Source organism: Carassius auratus, unplaced genomic scaffold, assembly GCF_003368295.1.
Source record: "Carassius auratus strain Wakin unplaced genomic scaffold, ASM336829v1 scaf_tig00214714_1_2670353, whole genome shotgun sequence".
NCBI lineage: Eukaryota > Metazoa > Chordata > Actinopteri > Cypriniformes > Cyprinidae > Carassius > Carassius auratus.
In genome coordinates, this window is record NW_020527778.1 from 1,971,565 (window position 1) to 1,989,823 (window position 18,259).

At 36.7% G+C, this 18,259-nt stretch overlaps 1 protein-coding gene across 4 annotated transcripts in view; it reads left to right on the forward strand.

Annotated features, from left to right (window-relative positions):
* The window catches only part of agap3 (ArfGAP with GTPase domain, ankyrin repeat and PH domain 3), a 142,483-nt gene that overhangs the window by 54,842 nt on the left and 69,382 nt on the right, over positions 1–18,259 (forward strand). For 2 of the 4 annotated variants that reach the window (XM_026258327.1, XM_026258325.1), the window contains exons 2-3: positions 13,423–13,481; positions 15,549–15,636. In XM_026258327.1, the coding sequence (XP_026114112.1) occupies positions 13,423–13,481; positions 15,549–15,636 (147 nt within the window). Of the gene's footprint in view, positions 1–4,375; positions 5,127–6,949; positions 9,188–13,422; positions 13,482–15,548; positions 15,637–18,259 lie in introns of those variants that run through there. The other 2 variants (XM_026258326.1, XM_026258324.1) reach the window with 2 other exon arrangements.

The window sequence follows — 18,259 nt, forward strand, 5'->3', positions numbered from 1 at the left end:
TAGTCATTTTCTTGTTATAAAGACTTAATTTTCTCGTTATCTCGACATAAACATAGTCATTTTCTCGTTATAATGACTTCATTTTCTCGTTATCTCAATTTAAACAGTCGTTTTCTTGTTATAACGACTTAATTTTCTCGTTATCTCGACATAAACATTCGTTTTCTCATTATAATGACTTCATTTTCTCGTTATCTCGACATAAACATAGTCGTTTTCTGGTTATAACGACTTAATTTTCTCGTTATCTCGACATAACCATAGTCGTTTTCTCGTTATAACGACTTAATTTTCTCGTTATCTCGACATAAACAGTAGTTTTCTCATTATAATGACTTCATTTTCTCGTTCTCAACATAAACATAGTCATTTTCTCGTTATAATGACTTCATTTTCTCGTTATCTCAACATAAACAGTCATTTTCTCATTATAATGACTTCATTTTCTCTTCATCTCGACATAAACATAGTCGTTTCTTGTTATAACGACTTAATTTTCTCGTTATCTCGACATAAACATTCGTTTTCTCATTATAATGACTTAATTTTCTCGTTATCTCGACATAAACATAGTCGTTTTCTGGTTATAACAACTTAATTTTCTCGTTATCTCGACATAACCATAGTCGTTTTCTCGTTATAACGACTTAATTTTCTCATTATTTTGACATAAACATAGTCGTTTTATCGTTATAATGACTTAATTTTCTCGTTATCTTTACATAAACAGTTGTTTTCTCATTATAATGACTTAATTTTCTCGTTATCTCGACATAACGAAAGTCTTATGACTTCGAATGAACTAGAATGATATTTTGCAAATGTAATGATCTCAAAAATAATACTCATGATAACGTAAACATTGCAATTATCATGTAATAAGTGCATTCATGTAGTATATTTTGATATATTTATAACAAATCATTTAAATAATCTCTAATTATATTCTATAATATAATATTAAAAGATTAAGATAACAAAATGTATTGCAACTATCAGATTCTAATATTAAACATGATTATATAATGTGCAACAAATCACTTTATAGTTACAAAACTTAATGTATTTTCATATTCATAACTGAATACACAATTTTTTGTTAGTGTTTTTAATTACTCTAATTACTTTAGTTTTTAATTGCTCTAAGTAGTTAACAAACATTAGCAAGAAATCATTACCAGATAGGCAGTTATTAAAATATATTCAATTTCATAATTTTTATAATTGTTTGAATGCATTAGTGAACTGGTGCACATAAAAAAAACATATTTAAACAAATTAAAAGTGTTAATGTGTTTATTTCTCTGTTTTTATGCTCTTTGTTCTCTGACATTGGACACGATCAGGATAGATTTGAGGAGGCATGTGTTATGTAATACAAACCCACATAAAGCTGTAATTTCTGTGGCATTAGCGTCACCAAGTTAATTGCAAATATAATGACTGTGTTCAAACAGGATTTCCAAACAGTGCTTGAACCGGTATGGATGTGTGGCACTGGAAATCAGCCTACTTCTGCTCATCCCTGCATATTATGAACATATTTAAGACTGTAAAGATGACACTTCAGCTTTGACATAATATAGAGATCACAGTGAAACAGGGTTTAATGTGGCCTCTTGATACAGAAGAGGAGGAAGGTTATCGTGACGTGACGTGGTCGTGTTTGTGTGTGTGCGAGTTCATTCCTCCGCTGAGTCATTCCATTCCATTAAGATCGTTTCCAGTGCTTTAGTCACCCGTTTAACACCTAGTCATCAGCGCGGCCCAAATAGCAGGCTGACAGTAGTGGGGCTAAATCTGGTGTCTGAACCCAGCCCACCCCCCCTACCCCCACCAGACCAGGAAGAGACCGGGAAAGCAGATTTGCCGGCTTTTTCAGGAAGCTGCTGTCAGAGGTGAAGTGTGTAATTCTTTGTTAAAATCCTTGCTTTTATCCCAGTTAAGTGCAGAGAAAACTTTAAGTAAGCCATTTTAAAGTGGACTTCCTAAAGCTATATTTGTGCTCTGTTGGTTTTGAGATGTCCAGCGTGGCCTTAACTTCTGGCTCAGCCAATGAGGTGGGTTCGTGGGCGGGACTTCCTGTTTGGCTGGCAAATGGATGATGAAAGGCAGAATGGGCGAGAGGTCTTGGGGAACTGATCTAGAAAGATAATGTTGTTTTGCTCATCTGGCACAGAAATGACACACTTAAAGTCAACATAAACCCAAGGCAGCAGTTATTTTATTTCATTTTATTTTCATGTCATTTACTATACTAACTTAAATTATTTTATTTCAATGAGTTGTTAAGGCAACATTTTTAAGTTCCATCTATTTTGTTTTATTTTCAGTTTTTATATACCAAATTTTTCAGTCATTTTAGTACTTCAATTACTTGCTAATTCATTGTCATACTTTTAGTGATGTCGGTATTCCATTTAAATTTATTTTATGTAGTGTTATATAATGTATAAGTATTAACATTTCCAATTCCAAGATTTATCTAATATTTAGATTTAAGCTTTATTTTAACTTAAGTTAACAGTAACAACACTAAAATAATCAAAAAGGAGAAAATTAATATTGATTTGACATTTTATTATACTATTTTAAAAATATTTTTAACAATGTTCTTTGATAAATAATTTACAGTAAGATAAGGATCAAGTGAAAATCAGTGCAACTTTTTCTATGACTGACTGATGCATCATGGCAAAAACAAAGCACAACATAATGCAGCTGTAGTTAGAAACTGAAGTGTTTAGGAGGTGTTTATGTGTAGACAAAAGCATTATAAACCCTACATACTGTATATCTCTGGCTCTTCACTTTATGTGAGTATAAAGGCGTTCACAACTCATTACGAACCCTCATTAAACTTCAGTCAGCATCAATTGTCTATCTGCATCCCGGCGGATCCTGCACTCTTTCTTTGATTCATTCTCCACTCGGTGAGCGTCTTACCTTACGTAACATCACTGTACTGCACCTCCCGTGCGTTCCCTCCACATGATCACGTTCTCACCGGGACCCCCAGCTTTTGACCTGGACTGCAGTGCAGCTTGAAAAATGTTAATTCCTTATAATTACAGAACGATTTGTTGTTGTGTGTCAAGGAGCAATGTCAATATTCAATATTAGAAGCATATAATTGGGTGAAAGATGTTGGCAGCTATGTGGAAGCACATATTATACGGACAAAATCTAGATTTAATGATGCTAGACTTGATTTATGAACTGAACTAATAGGTTCAGCATTCCTCTGTGAGAGAAGACAGACTGCCCCCTGCTGGTGCGTATGTCTATGGACACAAGTTGCTAGAAGGTAATGTTGCATTTATGATTAGTCTTAATGATTTAGAATCTGTTTGCGATTTATATTGGCTTAATATACGCAACAGAATATATGCAGGTTGCAAGAAAAGCATATTAGCAAATAGTCACATTATTTTTGGACTAGTAGTTGCACACTGAAAAGCTAATTAGAGATGCTGGCATGCTTTAAGGCCTGGTGATTTAGCTAAACATATTTTTCATACTTTTGGTGGTAATATTTTTTTCTGAAATTGATTGAATTGGTCTTTCCTTTTCCCAGCAAAATATTAATAATGCATAATATTTAACTGCAAATTTTTACACCATATCATTTAAAGTTTTAGGGTTTCATTTTTGTATTTATTCGTGCATTTATTTATTTATTTTTGTTGAAAGAAATTAGTATCATCTTAAATCTATTCTGCTATTTTGAACTTTCTATTCATCAAAGAATCCTGAAAAATATTGTGCAGTGGTGCCAAAAAATAAAATTCAAATCAGCTTTGATCACATGAATAAAATTAGATTTTACAGTGTATTTAAATTGTAATAATATTTCACAACATTACTGTTTTTCCGGAGTGTCTTCGTAAGAAAGACAAGAGAGATTGGCATGCAGCTTGTGTCACTTTCTTGCAGCATTAAAAGTGTTAAAAGGAAAAAGGGAAGAGGGCCTAATTGTGTGACCGTAATCAGTTTTTCTGTTTTAATTAGACTGGCAGGCCAATTTCCAAAGGGTTCTCAGTAATAAAGGTGCACCCCGAGGGTGAAAAAAAACCATTCGGAAACCCACTTTCTGATGGTCTGCATAATTAAATCGGTATAAATGAAAGGCATATCTAATGCTCTGTGTTCGCTTCACCACCTCGCAAGGGCAAAATGTGTGTTTTCTGTCATCCATCAGTATTTGTATCCATTTAGCCTCGCAGACGGTACTGCCGATGGCGCGGTGGTTTTTAATGAAAACGTAATGAGATGTTGAGTCGATATGATCTTTATGTGCTCTCATTTCTATGGGACCTCGTTAATTAAATGCATTCCATTATTCCAATTATGTTTGTATAGTTTTTTTTTTTTGAGCAACCCTGTGCATCTCTGTAATGTTTTCATGAAGTGGAGATTTGACTGATGTTTTTGTCACACTCGAGATTTTTGCATTTATGATGTTTGCTCAATCCGACTTTTAAGACAAAAGGAATGTTTTATCACAGACGGCCTTGTTGTGGTTGGACTTGAAATATCAGTGGCGCGTCTTGCGTCAGAGCATTGCACAGATACCTTGATGAGTTCAGCTAGTTTTGAAAGGGCGAGCCGTGCTTTACTCCAAAACGGAGTCGAACATGATCACAATTCTCTGTTTGTGTGTTCGCATCAGAATGGAGGGATGGAGAATGCACCAATGACTTCCTGTTGGGTAAGGATTAAACTAATCCTACTCCAGGTTCAGGTGAGCAAGGGAGGCCGTGGTTACCTCCTCCTTCTCATGAGGGATTACAGAGGGTGGACATGTTTCCTGTCTGCCACCTCCTCCTCCTCACCCGGACTGAGCATGACGTTAGTCAGTCTGTCAAAAGCAGTGCTAGGATTTTGCCATCTCACTTAAAGAGCACGCTTAAATAGAAGATGATTCGGACCCTGAACTTGGGTTTTTAGTTTGGTCTTGGCCTGATAATGTCAGTGGATATTCCTGTAGTTTGGGGAAGTCGTCATCATGATGTGTTTTGGAGGGAAAAGACGGCCGAGACCCGACCATCAGCAGTGGGACGAAGAGGACTGTTTGATCTCAGTGGAGGTTATGGGGGTGACGAATTCTTACGCGGTAGACACAGGTAATAAATCCTTCTTCAAAGGAAAGTAATCCGTTTCATGTGTACAGGTGTTAGTTGCTGTCTGATCAACACAGGTACTGATTCATGCTCCATTTTTTTTTTTTTTTTGGCTTTTGTAGTGTTTGCTCTAATGCTGTCATTGGGTCATTAAAAACCTGAACTGTTCAGATTTTTTTTTTATTTTAAGGAAAAATTGTAAATACCAAATATCCATGTCTTTGTGTCATCTGTTTACTGGAGTCTTTTTGGGAAAATAGTATTAATATTGAACTTTGTAGACGTTTGAACTTGTTGCTTTGATGTTAGATGTATTTGAAGTGCTGTAAAAGTGAAGGCATTTCAGGTATGAAAAAGTTATTTACATGAGTTATTTTTGTAGTGAATGAATAGGGAGTCGTCAGGGACATACGTGTGATGTTTCGGCTGTTGCGTTGTGTTTTAAATAATTATAGCAAGAGGTATCATTTTGGATGAGGTTTTAATAAGATCTTCTAGGAGCTAAATCTAGAAATGGATATGTTTGGTAGGCTGAATATGAATTTAAAGTGAAACCGTTAGCCATTATGTTCTCAAATATGTCCAAGTAATTGAATTTATTAGTTTATACAAATTGGAAATTGATCAAAGATCTTAATCTGAGTGGGTGTAAGCTCAAGATGCCTGTGGTCTATGGCCAAGAAACTTCTTTCCGAAAAGACTTCTTATAGAAATATAAATAGAAAATTTTAATTCATAGGATGGAGATCAGAGCACAGATCGTCTTGATCTGTTGACTGGTCTTCTCAAACTCATTTCATCTGTACGCCGGAAGATAAAAATGGAAAAGAAAGATAAAAAAGAAATGATAAAATGAAGGGGAAAGTTGAAAATAGGAAAAGAAGGAGAGAACAAGAGAAAGAAACATAGAAAGAATGGAGGAAAAGAAAGAAACTGACGAAAGGAAAGACAGTAAGAAAAGGAAAGAAAAGTGGGGAAGTAGCTCTAAAGAGCAAAAAAAGAAGGAAAATGGAAGGAGTGCTGCTGTATTGTTTAGCATCTTTTTACAAATCTGTTTGATTTGAAGTTTTGGCTGATGTTTTATGAATTAAGTAATAAATAAACTGTTCTCAGACAAAATTGCTGCCTTTGATTTTGTATTTTTGTCTGTCAGATGGCAGCTGTAAGACCAACTGACATACTTCCTCTCACAGATTCAGTTACACTGCAGGAATCTTTGTTTAAACGCTGTCAAGTGAGTCTAAGATTAATAGTTTTTCTCTATGGCACTCTAGTAGTACTGGACTGGTGGGGTATTTTTCATTGGAACCACTTGTGGGTGCTCTTTACAAGCCCAAAATATGCTCCCTTGTTTTCCGAATCCAGATGGCTTATAGGTCAGTCAGATTCTCCATATTTGGAACAGATATTCATGTTGTACTGAATCTTAGCAAGCCATCCTAATAGCAAAGCTAAACTATTGGATATTGGGTAGAGGCTTTGAATTCTTCTGTATGTATTTTCATAGTGGAGACAACTTCTGCATGCACATTTAGTTCCACTGACTCTAGGGAAATCATTTCATTTTCATTGCACATTAACTTTCTTTCCTATAACACTTAAAGACTCCGCTCCATAAGTGAACTGAAAACATTTTACATGCAGTTCTTTTAGCATATGCAAAACTTGCATGAGAAAACTGGGGAATTGTTTGGCATTTCATCCTGCCTTCATGAAATGAGCTTCCCAGTTTTGTTTGCCAATTTCTGTCATGTTCATTTGGATGAGGAAATGCAGTTGCGAGGGAGGGCAGTTTTGGATGGGAGGGTAGGAACAAGGGAGCCAAAGAGAGAATGACCGAGGCAGGCTCTGGGAAAGGGAAGCTCTACAAAATGCCCTTTAATTTGGATGCTTTTTTAGGATGGTGCAAATGTTGGTAACCGTGCAGAAGATACTCGCCGCTTCAAGCATCAGGCACCCTCCGTTTTAATCTTCAGTCACAGCAGTAACTCCCACAAGGATTTCTCTACAGGTGCCTCGGCAATGGCTTCGCTTTAAGGAGACAAAAGATTCTGCTCCTTGTTTTGCTGCTATACTTGGGACATATGGGAACAGCTTGAAGTTCAAACAGACCCCTCTCTCTCATGCCAAGAACCGGAACATTAAGGAATTTTCCTACACTGCTGACTGCAGGGTTGCACCGACCTGTTTTTGACAGTAGGAGAAGACCAAAGACGACTTAATCTGTGGGTGCATTCATCATGCCAATGAGTGCATAATTCCCCCCATAATCCCCTGCAAGGTAAAAGTGAGGTCATGCTGGGGCTTGTTTGAAGTTTTTTTTTCTCCTCAACTCGGTCTCCATCTCTCACAAGTCAAAGGTGAGGGATTTTGCTTGCTTTTGGAATGTGGCCTGGAGGTGAAAGATTACGAGAGCGACTGTGTTAGAGAGAGAGAGAGTGCTGAAGTTGCAGAGACCAAGCTTGTGGAAGTGTGTCCATGATATTAAATGTGAATTTTAAAGGTAGAATCACATTGCTTCACCAAGACAAAGTTGGTGAAAATCTGTTGGTGAAAAAAGTTTTCCAGAATGGGACTCCAGAAGGAGGTACAGACTATGACGCCTTCAGGAGGGGCTGAGAGAAGAGGAGAGGCTGAGCTAGTAGTTGTAAAAAACATCGTGGGAGAGGAGGAGGAGGAGGGTGACGAAAGACAAGAGGCGGATCAGAGGGAGGAACGTCGAGAAAGCCCGGGGCAGAGGAGGAGTGCAGTTGGAAAGCCCAACAGGTGGCTTTACCTGAGCAGCACGGGGAATGGGGGGTGGAGGAAAGGGGAGGTACTAGGAATGAGGACAGACCAGTTACCTCCTTTACTCCAGGACAGCTGTTTGAAACAAACGTCTGCGGAAGACTTTGACTTGGCTAGGGAAGATAAATCATGGACCAGAGAACTCGGTGCTGATGTTTGCCACATTCCCATTAAGGAACTAAATTGTAATGCTGTTTTTCTGGAAAATGCAACAGAACCTCATGTGGCGGTCTTGCGAAGGCCTGCACATGGGCTTCGCCTCCTGGGCAGCAGAAGAGCCGTGAGCATGTACGTCTTCCCAGACGATAACAGGACACACCAAAACACCGCGATCAACCACCAAGACAGCTCTACAAAACCTCTCAATGATTGTTTGTTGACAGTTACCCACTCAAACAGCAATCTCCTGCCTACCACGATCCTAAATAACCAAGGTTGCCCAGATGTGGTCCAGCGGTGTAGGACAAGACGTGCCGAGCTGCGTGCGATAGACGGTCTAAAACCAGACATGCCACCTTCTGTCAGCTTGTTTCCTCTTCCACTAGAAGAACCGCCAATAAGTCGGACTTTAAAAAGCAAGAACAAACCGCGGCCTGTTAGCATGACTGTTCTGGAGCTTAACAAAGAGCGTATTGGATGCCGGGATAAGCTCGCAAACGATGCTTCCACTTTCACTGGTAGTTTGCCTCGTCCGGGCTTCCGATGGAGATGGTTTGGTCGACAGGCAACTGCTAAGGAAGTGGTGGCGAAACAAACTTCAACAAGGCTAAAGGAACCCAAGAAGACAGAAGAACCGAAGACAACATTCGGATCCCTCCGAAGGAGCTTGAGTCTAAGGATGAGGCGGAATCGTAATCATCCCGAGCAAGAGAATCGGACTGAATGGAGACGCACTTCAAGTATCGGAGAACAATCTATGCAAACCACTCGCCCATTTTCCTATCTTAGTGGCAAGATGTTAGCGCCAGCTCATGAGAAAGATGAGGATCGAGGGGCCACACAGTACATTCAGTACCAAACTCGGGGCAGAGTGGCCATCTTGGAGGTCCCTCTCAATCCTGCCAAACTAACAAAGCCCACCAAACATTTGCAACCTGAGACTAGTTTTTGGCAGCTAATTACTAGTCGTTTTAAGAGGAAAGACCCATTGTCCGGCAACAAATCTGAGCTGTGCACTGAAAGCCAAGCAGTTGGCAGCCACCCCCCTGCAAGAAATAAAAAGCCAGATTCTGTTGCTATAGAGACTCTAGCTGGCATTGGTTTCTGCAAAGGTCAAGGTAAGTTGTGTAAAATGCATAAATTCATTCCACATCCCAGTCTGACGGAGGAAAAGGTGCTGCTTTTTGTCTGAAGAGTGCCAGGATGTAGCCTTGGAGAGCAGGGCAAATTGATTAAATATTAAAATGATATTGAAGGTCTGGCTTGGGCAGCACCGACAGGCATAATAAGAGGTTAAATGCATTATTCACTCTGAGTGCTTTGGCTCTGTTGGAGTGTGTGTGTGCTTGAGCTGTTAATTGGCTCCAAGAGGAGTTTTCTTCTAGCGTAAGTCTGCACTGCAATTGAATTAGGAATCAAAAAAGCATCCATCAAATCTTGTTTAATCATTAACGCTTTCAAGGTAATCAAATAGACTCCAGGAGTGAGTCAAGGATGGATGGTAGACAGATAAAGAGAGGGAATAATTGAATGACTCTGTTTTACTGTCAGAAGCTTCTAATTTGGAATTCTTTTCCTTTTGGACCGTACTGTACGCAACAATCCTGTTCCCATGGGATTGGAGTTGGGATTTGTTTTCGCTTCCACATCTCTAAAGATTAAATCATAACCTGGCATGCAGACAACAACCTCATGATATTTTAAACATGTTTTTGTTCCTTGTCTGTTCAATCTTTTGCCTGCAGCTTCTGCGTCGTCTCAGAGGTAGTGAAGACAAATAGTGCAGTTTCAGAGCTTTACGCTGTGATTTTAAAAAGGGATTAAGTTACGTAGAGTGAGACAAGATGTATACATAGCGCTCAACCTTAAATCACCTCAAATGCCTTGTAATCATTAATTTTGATGATAGAAAATTTATTAGTTTTGCCTGGGTCCTTTTTTTAGATGTAAATATTTGTAATAAGTATGTGTACCACATTGCATAAGATTAATGCAAATTTGTTTTTATGATGTTTTGTCTTTAAGTAGTGAAGTCTCACTTGCAAACGCATTGCGAAATCTTTAGCTGTTGAAGATGCCGGGTTGCAATATGTAATTTGAATGAAACGTCTGCAAACACAAGATGACTGAAATGTCAGCGGAGAGACGCTAGCACATCTGCTATTGAAATGGAGCTGTCCTTATGTTTGAGTGAGGAGGACATGTTTCAGGGTACAAGATGATGTTATTGGCAGCACACCTTGAGATGTTTTGAGCAATTATTATGTTGTGGAAGAACACATTTCAGCACAAGTTTGACCAGAATGTTAAAATGAATGATTTTTCTTAATTATTATTTTTTCTGTGCTATATTTCATGTTATGTTTTATTTTAATAAACAGTATTTGGGCGGAAGCAGTGACACTGCCACTTTAAAGTGATCCAACTAGAAATCGTCCATCACCCAATCACTGGCGCTGATCGTAACAATCTACTTACATTACCTACTCAAGCATATCTCGGAAAGCTCGCTTTAGCACAACAAACTCCCACAAATGACTTACAGGGCTTGTTTTAGGCAGTACAATTAGTCATTCGTCAAATGGAAATTTTAAATAAAGGGAGGTTTACACCCTTGGCATCTGCTTGAGTTTATTTTCACTAGTTACTAAGGAAACTATCCTCTCCAAGCTCCCCGGATGACGAAAGTTGACTGACAGCCTGAATGTAGGTGTGTTTGCTGAATTTGAGAGCATTTTGGACCAAAGCTGATGTCTGCGGATTGCACGTACCTGTCGCTACATGCCCTGGTAGTTTGACAAGCAGGTCGTTCCTGGATATTGACTGTTTTCTGTAACTGTGAGTTCTTTGTACTTTAAGCCCGGAAGGCTTTACCTTCTTCCCTCACCTGCGTACAAAGTGCCAGGCTCTGCTTACAGGTCTGCTCAGATGGAATTCGGATGACTTGCCGGCCTTGGTGAGTTTCAATGGTAGGGTATGAAATGGTGTGAGGGCACATCAAAGGGTGCAAAGCTAGAAAAAAACATCAAAGAAAACTTGAAAGCTTGTTGTACAGGCACAGAGGATTTCCTTTCTGGTTTAAGAGTGCAAAAGAACATAAACACCTTGAGACATGCATCCTAACCATTAATTTAACCAAAATGCTCTGCATTTTTCAAAGGAGGCTTTAAAATGCCTATTGATTTCCATGCATCTCTAAAAGTCTCCAGCTGAACTTGCACTCAGCACTATTTCTAAACGCTCTCCCATGCGATCTGCGACGGCCTTGCCCTCTCTTAAAACTCTGAGTCATATTTTCTTCAGTTTGATAACAATAAAGTTTGCATCAGCTCCCATGTGACCCGAAAAGCGCTTTGTTTGCAGATCACCCTACACAAGAAAACCCATCAAACTGAAGTGCAACAGCGCTTTTTACCGCAATAGGGTTTCATTTCAGTGACATTTACATCTGGCGCTCCAAAATACCACAGTGTTTACTTGATACCGGAGTCGAGTTTAGATCATGTGTAGCCAGTTGTTAGCCGACATCTGAAGTCGAATTACTTTGATTTGTTTTGACTTGAAACATCTTTGGGAAAAGAATGGCAATATGGTGGGATTGCGAGGTGTGGTTGTCAGATGTGTTTGCCTGTTGGCGAACGTCCACTTTTCCATGGATCCGTGTGAGAGGGTGAGTATGGAGGTTGAAAACGCCTGGTTTCATCAGGGCATGTTGCTGAGCGTAGCAGGTAGAATCTCATCTGAGTCACTTCAGCAGTTTTTTGTTGAGTGCGAAGAGAGGGTGAGACATCAAGTTTAAATGAAGGACGGAGAAAACACCTCTTGACTTGCTGTGCTTTACACTTAGCACACCATGTTCTCACCATCACACGAGAACTGAATGAGTCTCTAGTTTGCTATGCATGGAAATATTTGCTTGCAGTTTAGTTTTTCATCTCCTTCAATCCACAGAGGGGTTTTAGCTTCTCTTCCCTGACGCTTTGAATAGTCATTCTGATTAGATTGGACAAGAGCAGCGGAGTGAAAAATTAACCAAACAATGCAGTGCCACAGACGTGTATGGTGCTTTAAACAAGGCTGCCCACGTGCCGCTGTGATGAAGTAATCGCTGCACGACAGATAGTGTGTGTGGCATGGACATGGGCAGGATTTAGCTGGGCCAGAGAGGTTTGTGTTTTCACTGTCATGTGAGTCCATGTAGCCAACATGACGAACATGGTTATTAGTAACAATTAAGCCTGTGATCTTATGCATGAGGGGAAGACATCATTTTCATTTACAGTTGGTGCTGTTTTTGAAGGCTGTCTGTTATGAAGATAAGGAGGGACACTTATAAAAGAAACTTATAAAAGAAATATATATATATATATATATATATATATATATATATATATATATATATATATATATATATATATATATATATATATATATATATATAAATATATATAAGGTTGAGAAATAAATAGGCTTATTTCAATAATTAATATTTGTTTAATAGCAGCATTTAAAATAAATTGTTTTATTTTTACAAATTGCTTTTTTTATTTGTTTTTAAAGAAGAATTAAAAACACTAATATGATGAGTTTCATACTTGGCTTTAAAAATAGAATATTAGTTACATTGTTAATGAAACAATATTAGATTATTTTTTCCATTTCTTTTTCTGGTAACAGTAATGTTTACTTAACCAAGAAAATGTGATAAAAACTTTGAGGACTAAAATATAAAATATTTTATTTTTCTTAAGAAAAAATGTTTTTTTTTTTTACATGAATCTGTTTTTTCATGATTTTTTGATTATTGTTAATTATTTCTGTAATTATATTCCTTGTTGATGGCCGTATAGATTGTTATACGTGACCCTGGATCACAAAACCAGTCTTAAGTGTCAATCTTTTGAAATTGTGATTTAGACATCATCTGAATTAATGGATGTTTTATTAGGATCTGACAATATTTGGCTGAGATGCAACTATTTGAAAGTCTGGAATCTGAGAGAGCAAAAAAAAAATCAAAATATTGAGAAAATCACCTTTAAATTGTCCAAATGAAATTTCTTAGCAATGCATATTACTAATCAAAAATAAAGTTTAAATATCAATGGAAATGTACCAAATATCTTGATGGAACATGATCTTTACTAAGAATTCTAATGATTTTTGGCATAAAAGAAAAATGGATAATTTTGATGCATACAATGGTTTTTTTTTTGGGGCTATTGCTACAAATATACCCCGGAGACGTCAGACTGGTTTCGTGCTCCAGGGTCACATATGTGTATAAGCAATAACATGTAGTGTCAGTGAATGACATCATCACGTACTAAGTTTTCTGTCTGTTTCGTTTCAGATTCATTCGTTAACAGTCAGGAATGGACATTAAGTCGATCAGTACCAGAGCTCAAAGTGGTGAGTGATCTTCCCATCTTTTGTCTTGTCATTTTATCTCTTAACTTTATGCCTGAATATGTTCAGCAAGCAGTGAGATGTCAGTCTCTCTCTGTAACGATACGTCTGCTCGTGTCACTCTTTCAGTTATTCTGCTGACGTTTCCTCAGAATAACCACCAAAGTTCACTGATGCTTCATACAGAATATCACTGTCAAAATGTGACTAGAATAACTCCATTTATGCTATATTCATTTTTTTACACTGTAAAAGGATCATTTAGTAGTACAAGAATATGCATACAATTATGCAGATCATAGTTTTAGTAGTATCAGTATCAGCTTCATGGAAGAATAATCCAGCTCCAGAATCATAATTATCCAATTTAAAAAACACATCTTATTATGAGGCAACGCGATGAAACTATGCTCATGAAGCCTTCACATCCAGTATTGTCTGTCGTCCTCTTTGTGGCGGCCGCTTGAGTAACCAACTGCTCGTCTGGGCTTTTATTATTGAGGAAGATGGTTACTGTTTGAACCTTGTTAACAGTACACACCACCCTCCGATGAACCCGAACGCTGTTAAAATGATGACGGAGGAGGATGTTTGGTGTTTTGGGAAAAGAAAGGCCAGAGTTTTTCCATTTCCATGACGAAAGCAATATTCGGTGCCCTTATGAAGCTCAAGCTGGTCCTAGTGATGCACGATGTACATTGTCAATGGCTGATTTTAGCATTTATTTAATGCATTTATATTTTGATTCAATTATTGCCATTTCATATATGTGTGTGTGTGTGTGTGTGGTTGTGTATATATTTGTGTGTGTATATATAGTATTTATATTGTATTTAGATTTTTTATTCACTTTTTTTTCCATCAATGTAAAAATTGTAAGTAATTTAAATATAAAAAAATCTTATTATTTGCTATTACAATAATAATGAGTAGTATATAATTATTCAATAATTATATATTTTTTTTACATTTTTATTATTATTATATTTGTAATAATTGTTTATTAATTGTATACATATGTGTATTAAATTGATTGAATTATTGGAATTATATTGTTATCAAATATCAATATCAAATATCAAAGTTGCCATTTTTTTAATGGATGTTAACTTTTTTATTTAATTTAATTTAATTGGTCTTGTGTATATCAGAATATATTAGGGTAAACATTCTGTTAGCATATTAAAATATTTTTATCTGCTATTATTATAATAATAATAATAATAATAAAAATAATTAAATCGTATAATATTATTTTTTATTCTATATTATATTATTTATTACATATAATAAATTATTACAGCCATTTTTAATTCATCAATCATTATAAAATGCTTTACAAATATGTTGCATAAGAGATTTTTTTGCTATTGAGACTTTTAGCTATTATTAATAATACCTTATGATTTAAATGTTAGTTTTGAATGTTGGTTAGAATGACTTTAATTTCACATTTACTATGATTAATTTTGGGGACATTTTTGGAATTCTGTGAAAAGGAATTTTAATATTGAAAATGTGTTCATCAGAGCCGTTTGTCTTGTTAGCTGAAAGCATAATAATAACACATAATAATAACAAATAAACTAACATTCACAGTGCAGGAGAAAGTGACTGTTACTTCAAAGAGAGAAAAGAAACTTCATCTGTCTTTATCGGCGCTCATCTAGTCGTTCCTCCAGTGTTTGAGGAAAGACGGGTGAATCTGTGCTCATCATGTTTCTAAAGCTGTCTGGGGAACAGCCGGCGTCCCGTGGACTGACAGACAGAACAGTTGCGTCAGGTGTGAGGAAACTCCTGAAAGCTTGACAGAAGGAAATCCTGGATGCACAACGGATGTTCTCCATCTGTTGGTAGTGAATAGTGGATGAAAGTGATTATTGTCTTGGAGGCAAATGTTCACAAAAACAGCTAGAGCACCTTTAAGTTTTATTAGTTCTTTAATATCCTGAAATGAATCCCATTGATTGTCTTCCAGTCATTTGTTTTCTCTTCTGTTTGCTTTATGCACCCAAACACTGTCACTGTCTGCTCGGTTCCGGCCTGACACATGTCTGTTTCTGCATGCAGGGCATCGTGGGAAACCTGTCCAGTGGGAAGTCAGCATTAGTTCACAGGTATCTGACAGGAACATATGTCCAGGAGGAGTCGCCCGAGGGTGAGTGAGTGAGCAGCATGTTTGTCACGGAGCAGACTCTCACATGGTCTTTTGTGTGCTTTATTTATTTCTATATGAACAATGGCGCCCTGCAATGGTTTTAGGTTGACACTGAGGTTAAAAGTAACATTTTAGACCTTAGTTTTTAATTGCATTAATAGTCTACTGTTTAAAAGTTTTGGGTCAGTGAGTTTTTTATTTTAATTTATTGAAATAAAATACTGCTTTTATTCTGCAAGGATTAAACTGATCAGAAGTGACAGTAAAGATATTTATAAGGTTTCAGAAAATTCCCGTTTCAAATAAATGCTGTACTTTTGAACTTCCTGTTGATATAAAGAATCCTGAAAAAATGGGTTTCCCAAAAATATGAAGCAGCAAAACAACATCGATCATAATAAGAAATGTTTCTTAAGCAGCAAATCAGCATATAAGAATGATTTCTGAAGGGTCGTGTGACACTGAAGGAATGATCACAGGAATAAATTACATTTGAGAATATATTTAATAAAACAATCAGTTCTTTGAAATTGTAATATTTCACAATATTGCTGTCTTCACTATATTTTGGATCAAATAAGCCTTTGGTGAGCATATAAAGGACTGAATTCAAACACACTTAAAAATGTCACAGACCTTTAAATCGTAGCATGTTTATTTAAAGAAGTATTCTGTACATAATTTAGTGAGGCGTTCCTCACTTTGTGTTGTAATACACAATAAGTCTCTGAGGCAAGATTATCTTCGAATCGGTTGTAAAAAAACTTGTTTTGAAAGTATCACCGTAGAGCAAACATAAAATGTCTTAACATGTGTCTAGTATGATAACATCACTTACAACCTTTTCTGAGTAACTTATGTCCAGTTTAATCATCATATCAAGACAGTACATTTAAGTGTTGAAAGGATAACTCAAATTTGTGTTCATTTTATGTGAAGACAGTTTGCAAGAATTAATGCATAACGAGTAGTTCCACTTCTAAAGGGATGATTTAGATTTTATTTTAGCTCTTATAATGTAAATTTTTGTATTGCAGAATGAATTGAGTTCTTTAGCCAAAGTTTTTAGCATCCATGCTATTGTAAATGAGATGTTTGCTGTAAATGTAAAAAAAGCTTTTTATTTTTAAACTTGGGTTGAAAATTGAGCGTGGTGAAGAAGAGGCACATTCCATAAAATGAAGTAAAATGTTGAGTATCCTGGCCCAGTGGGTTTGGTTGGATGCCTGTATGCACACTGAGTTTCTCTTGAAGGAAGCAGACGCTCAGGAGCCTGTTAGGACTTGTTTTTACAGTTCAGTCTCATTCAGTCAGATTCGCTGACTCTCTCTGACCGGACTGTGGCACCGGTGTGGAATAATATGCATTTCTAATGAAGTGAGAAAAATGAAAATCAGGGATTCGCTTTGAGATCCTCAGAAGCTAAACTAAAATATCATAGATATTCAGGAACCGTACATTGATGTTGTTATGAAGCACACCAAGGCAGAACAGAAGCTCTTCCATGTGATATTTTTATTGACTATTTATATATTATTAAAAATGAATGGCAATCATGTTTTCTAATAAAGCTTGTGCTCTAACATGTCTTTAAAAAAATACAATGATGTGGTATCTGGTGATAAAACTATGGTTTTACAAAAGATACACCACCGTTTGAAAGCTTGGGGTTGCTAAAATGTGTTAATATTTTTAAAAGAAGTCACTTGTGCTCAGCAATGCAGCATTTATTGGAACAAAAATACAGTAAAAAGTAAATTTTTTCAATAGTATTACAATATTCACAATTGCAACTGTTCTATTTTTAAAATGTAATTTATTCCTGTGATGCAAAGCTGAATTTTCAGCATCATAACTCTCCAGTCTTCAGTGTCACATGATCCTTCAGAAATCATTTTGATTTGCTGCTCAAGAAACATTTTTTATTATTGTTATTATCAGTGAAAAAACAGTTGTGTTGCTTGAATTTTTATTTTCTTTTTTTCGGGATGTTTTTGATTAATATTTTGCATAATATTTAAAATATATATATTTTGAAATACGTTTCCTGTTACTTTTGATAGAAATTAATGCATCCTTGCAAATAAAAGTATTCATTTCTTTTCAATTAAAATAAATAAATTAATGCATTTAGCAAACGCTCTTATCGTGCATTCAGGCTATACATTTTTTACCTTATGTGTTCCCTGGGAATCGAACCCACAACCTTGCGCTGCAAACATAGTGCTCTACCACTTGAGCCACAGGAACATTAAAGCTATTTTTATTATTTTAAAACCTTTAAGACATTTAAATGGTAGATGTTCCCGGGTTTATTAAGCAAAGCTTGACTGAAATTGACTGTAATTTCTCTTCATCTTAATTTGTTCTCTGTCATTGGCTCCTGCACAGACGATGCTCTGAGTTTCCATGCCGATGCACCGCCTCTTCGATTGCTCCGGTGTTGCCATGGCAACAGAGGGTCAGGCAGCCTAGACTAGCGTGTCATCAATCCTCAGCGTTTACTTTTGAGTGACGGCGGAGAGATGAAATGTTTATGCCCCTCTGAAATCTAAATTAGAGATTAGGATCATAACGACAGATTCCTGAAGATCCAAACCAGGACTGAATTTCAAAGTTGGAA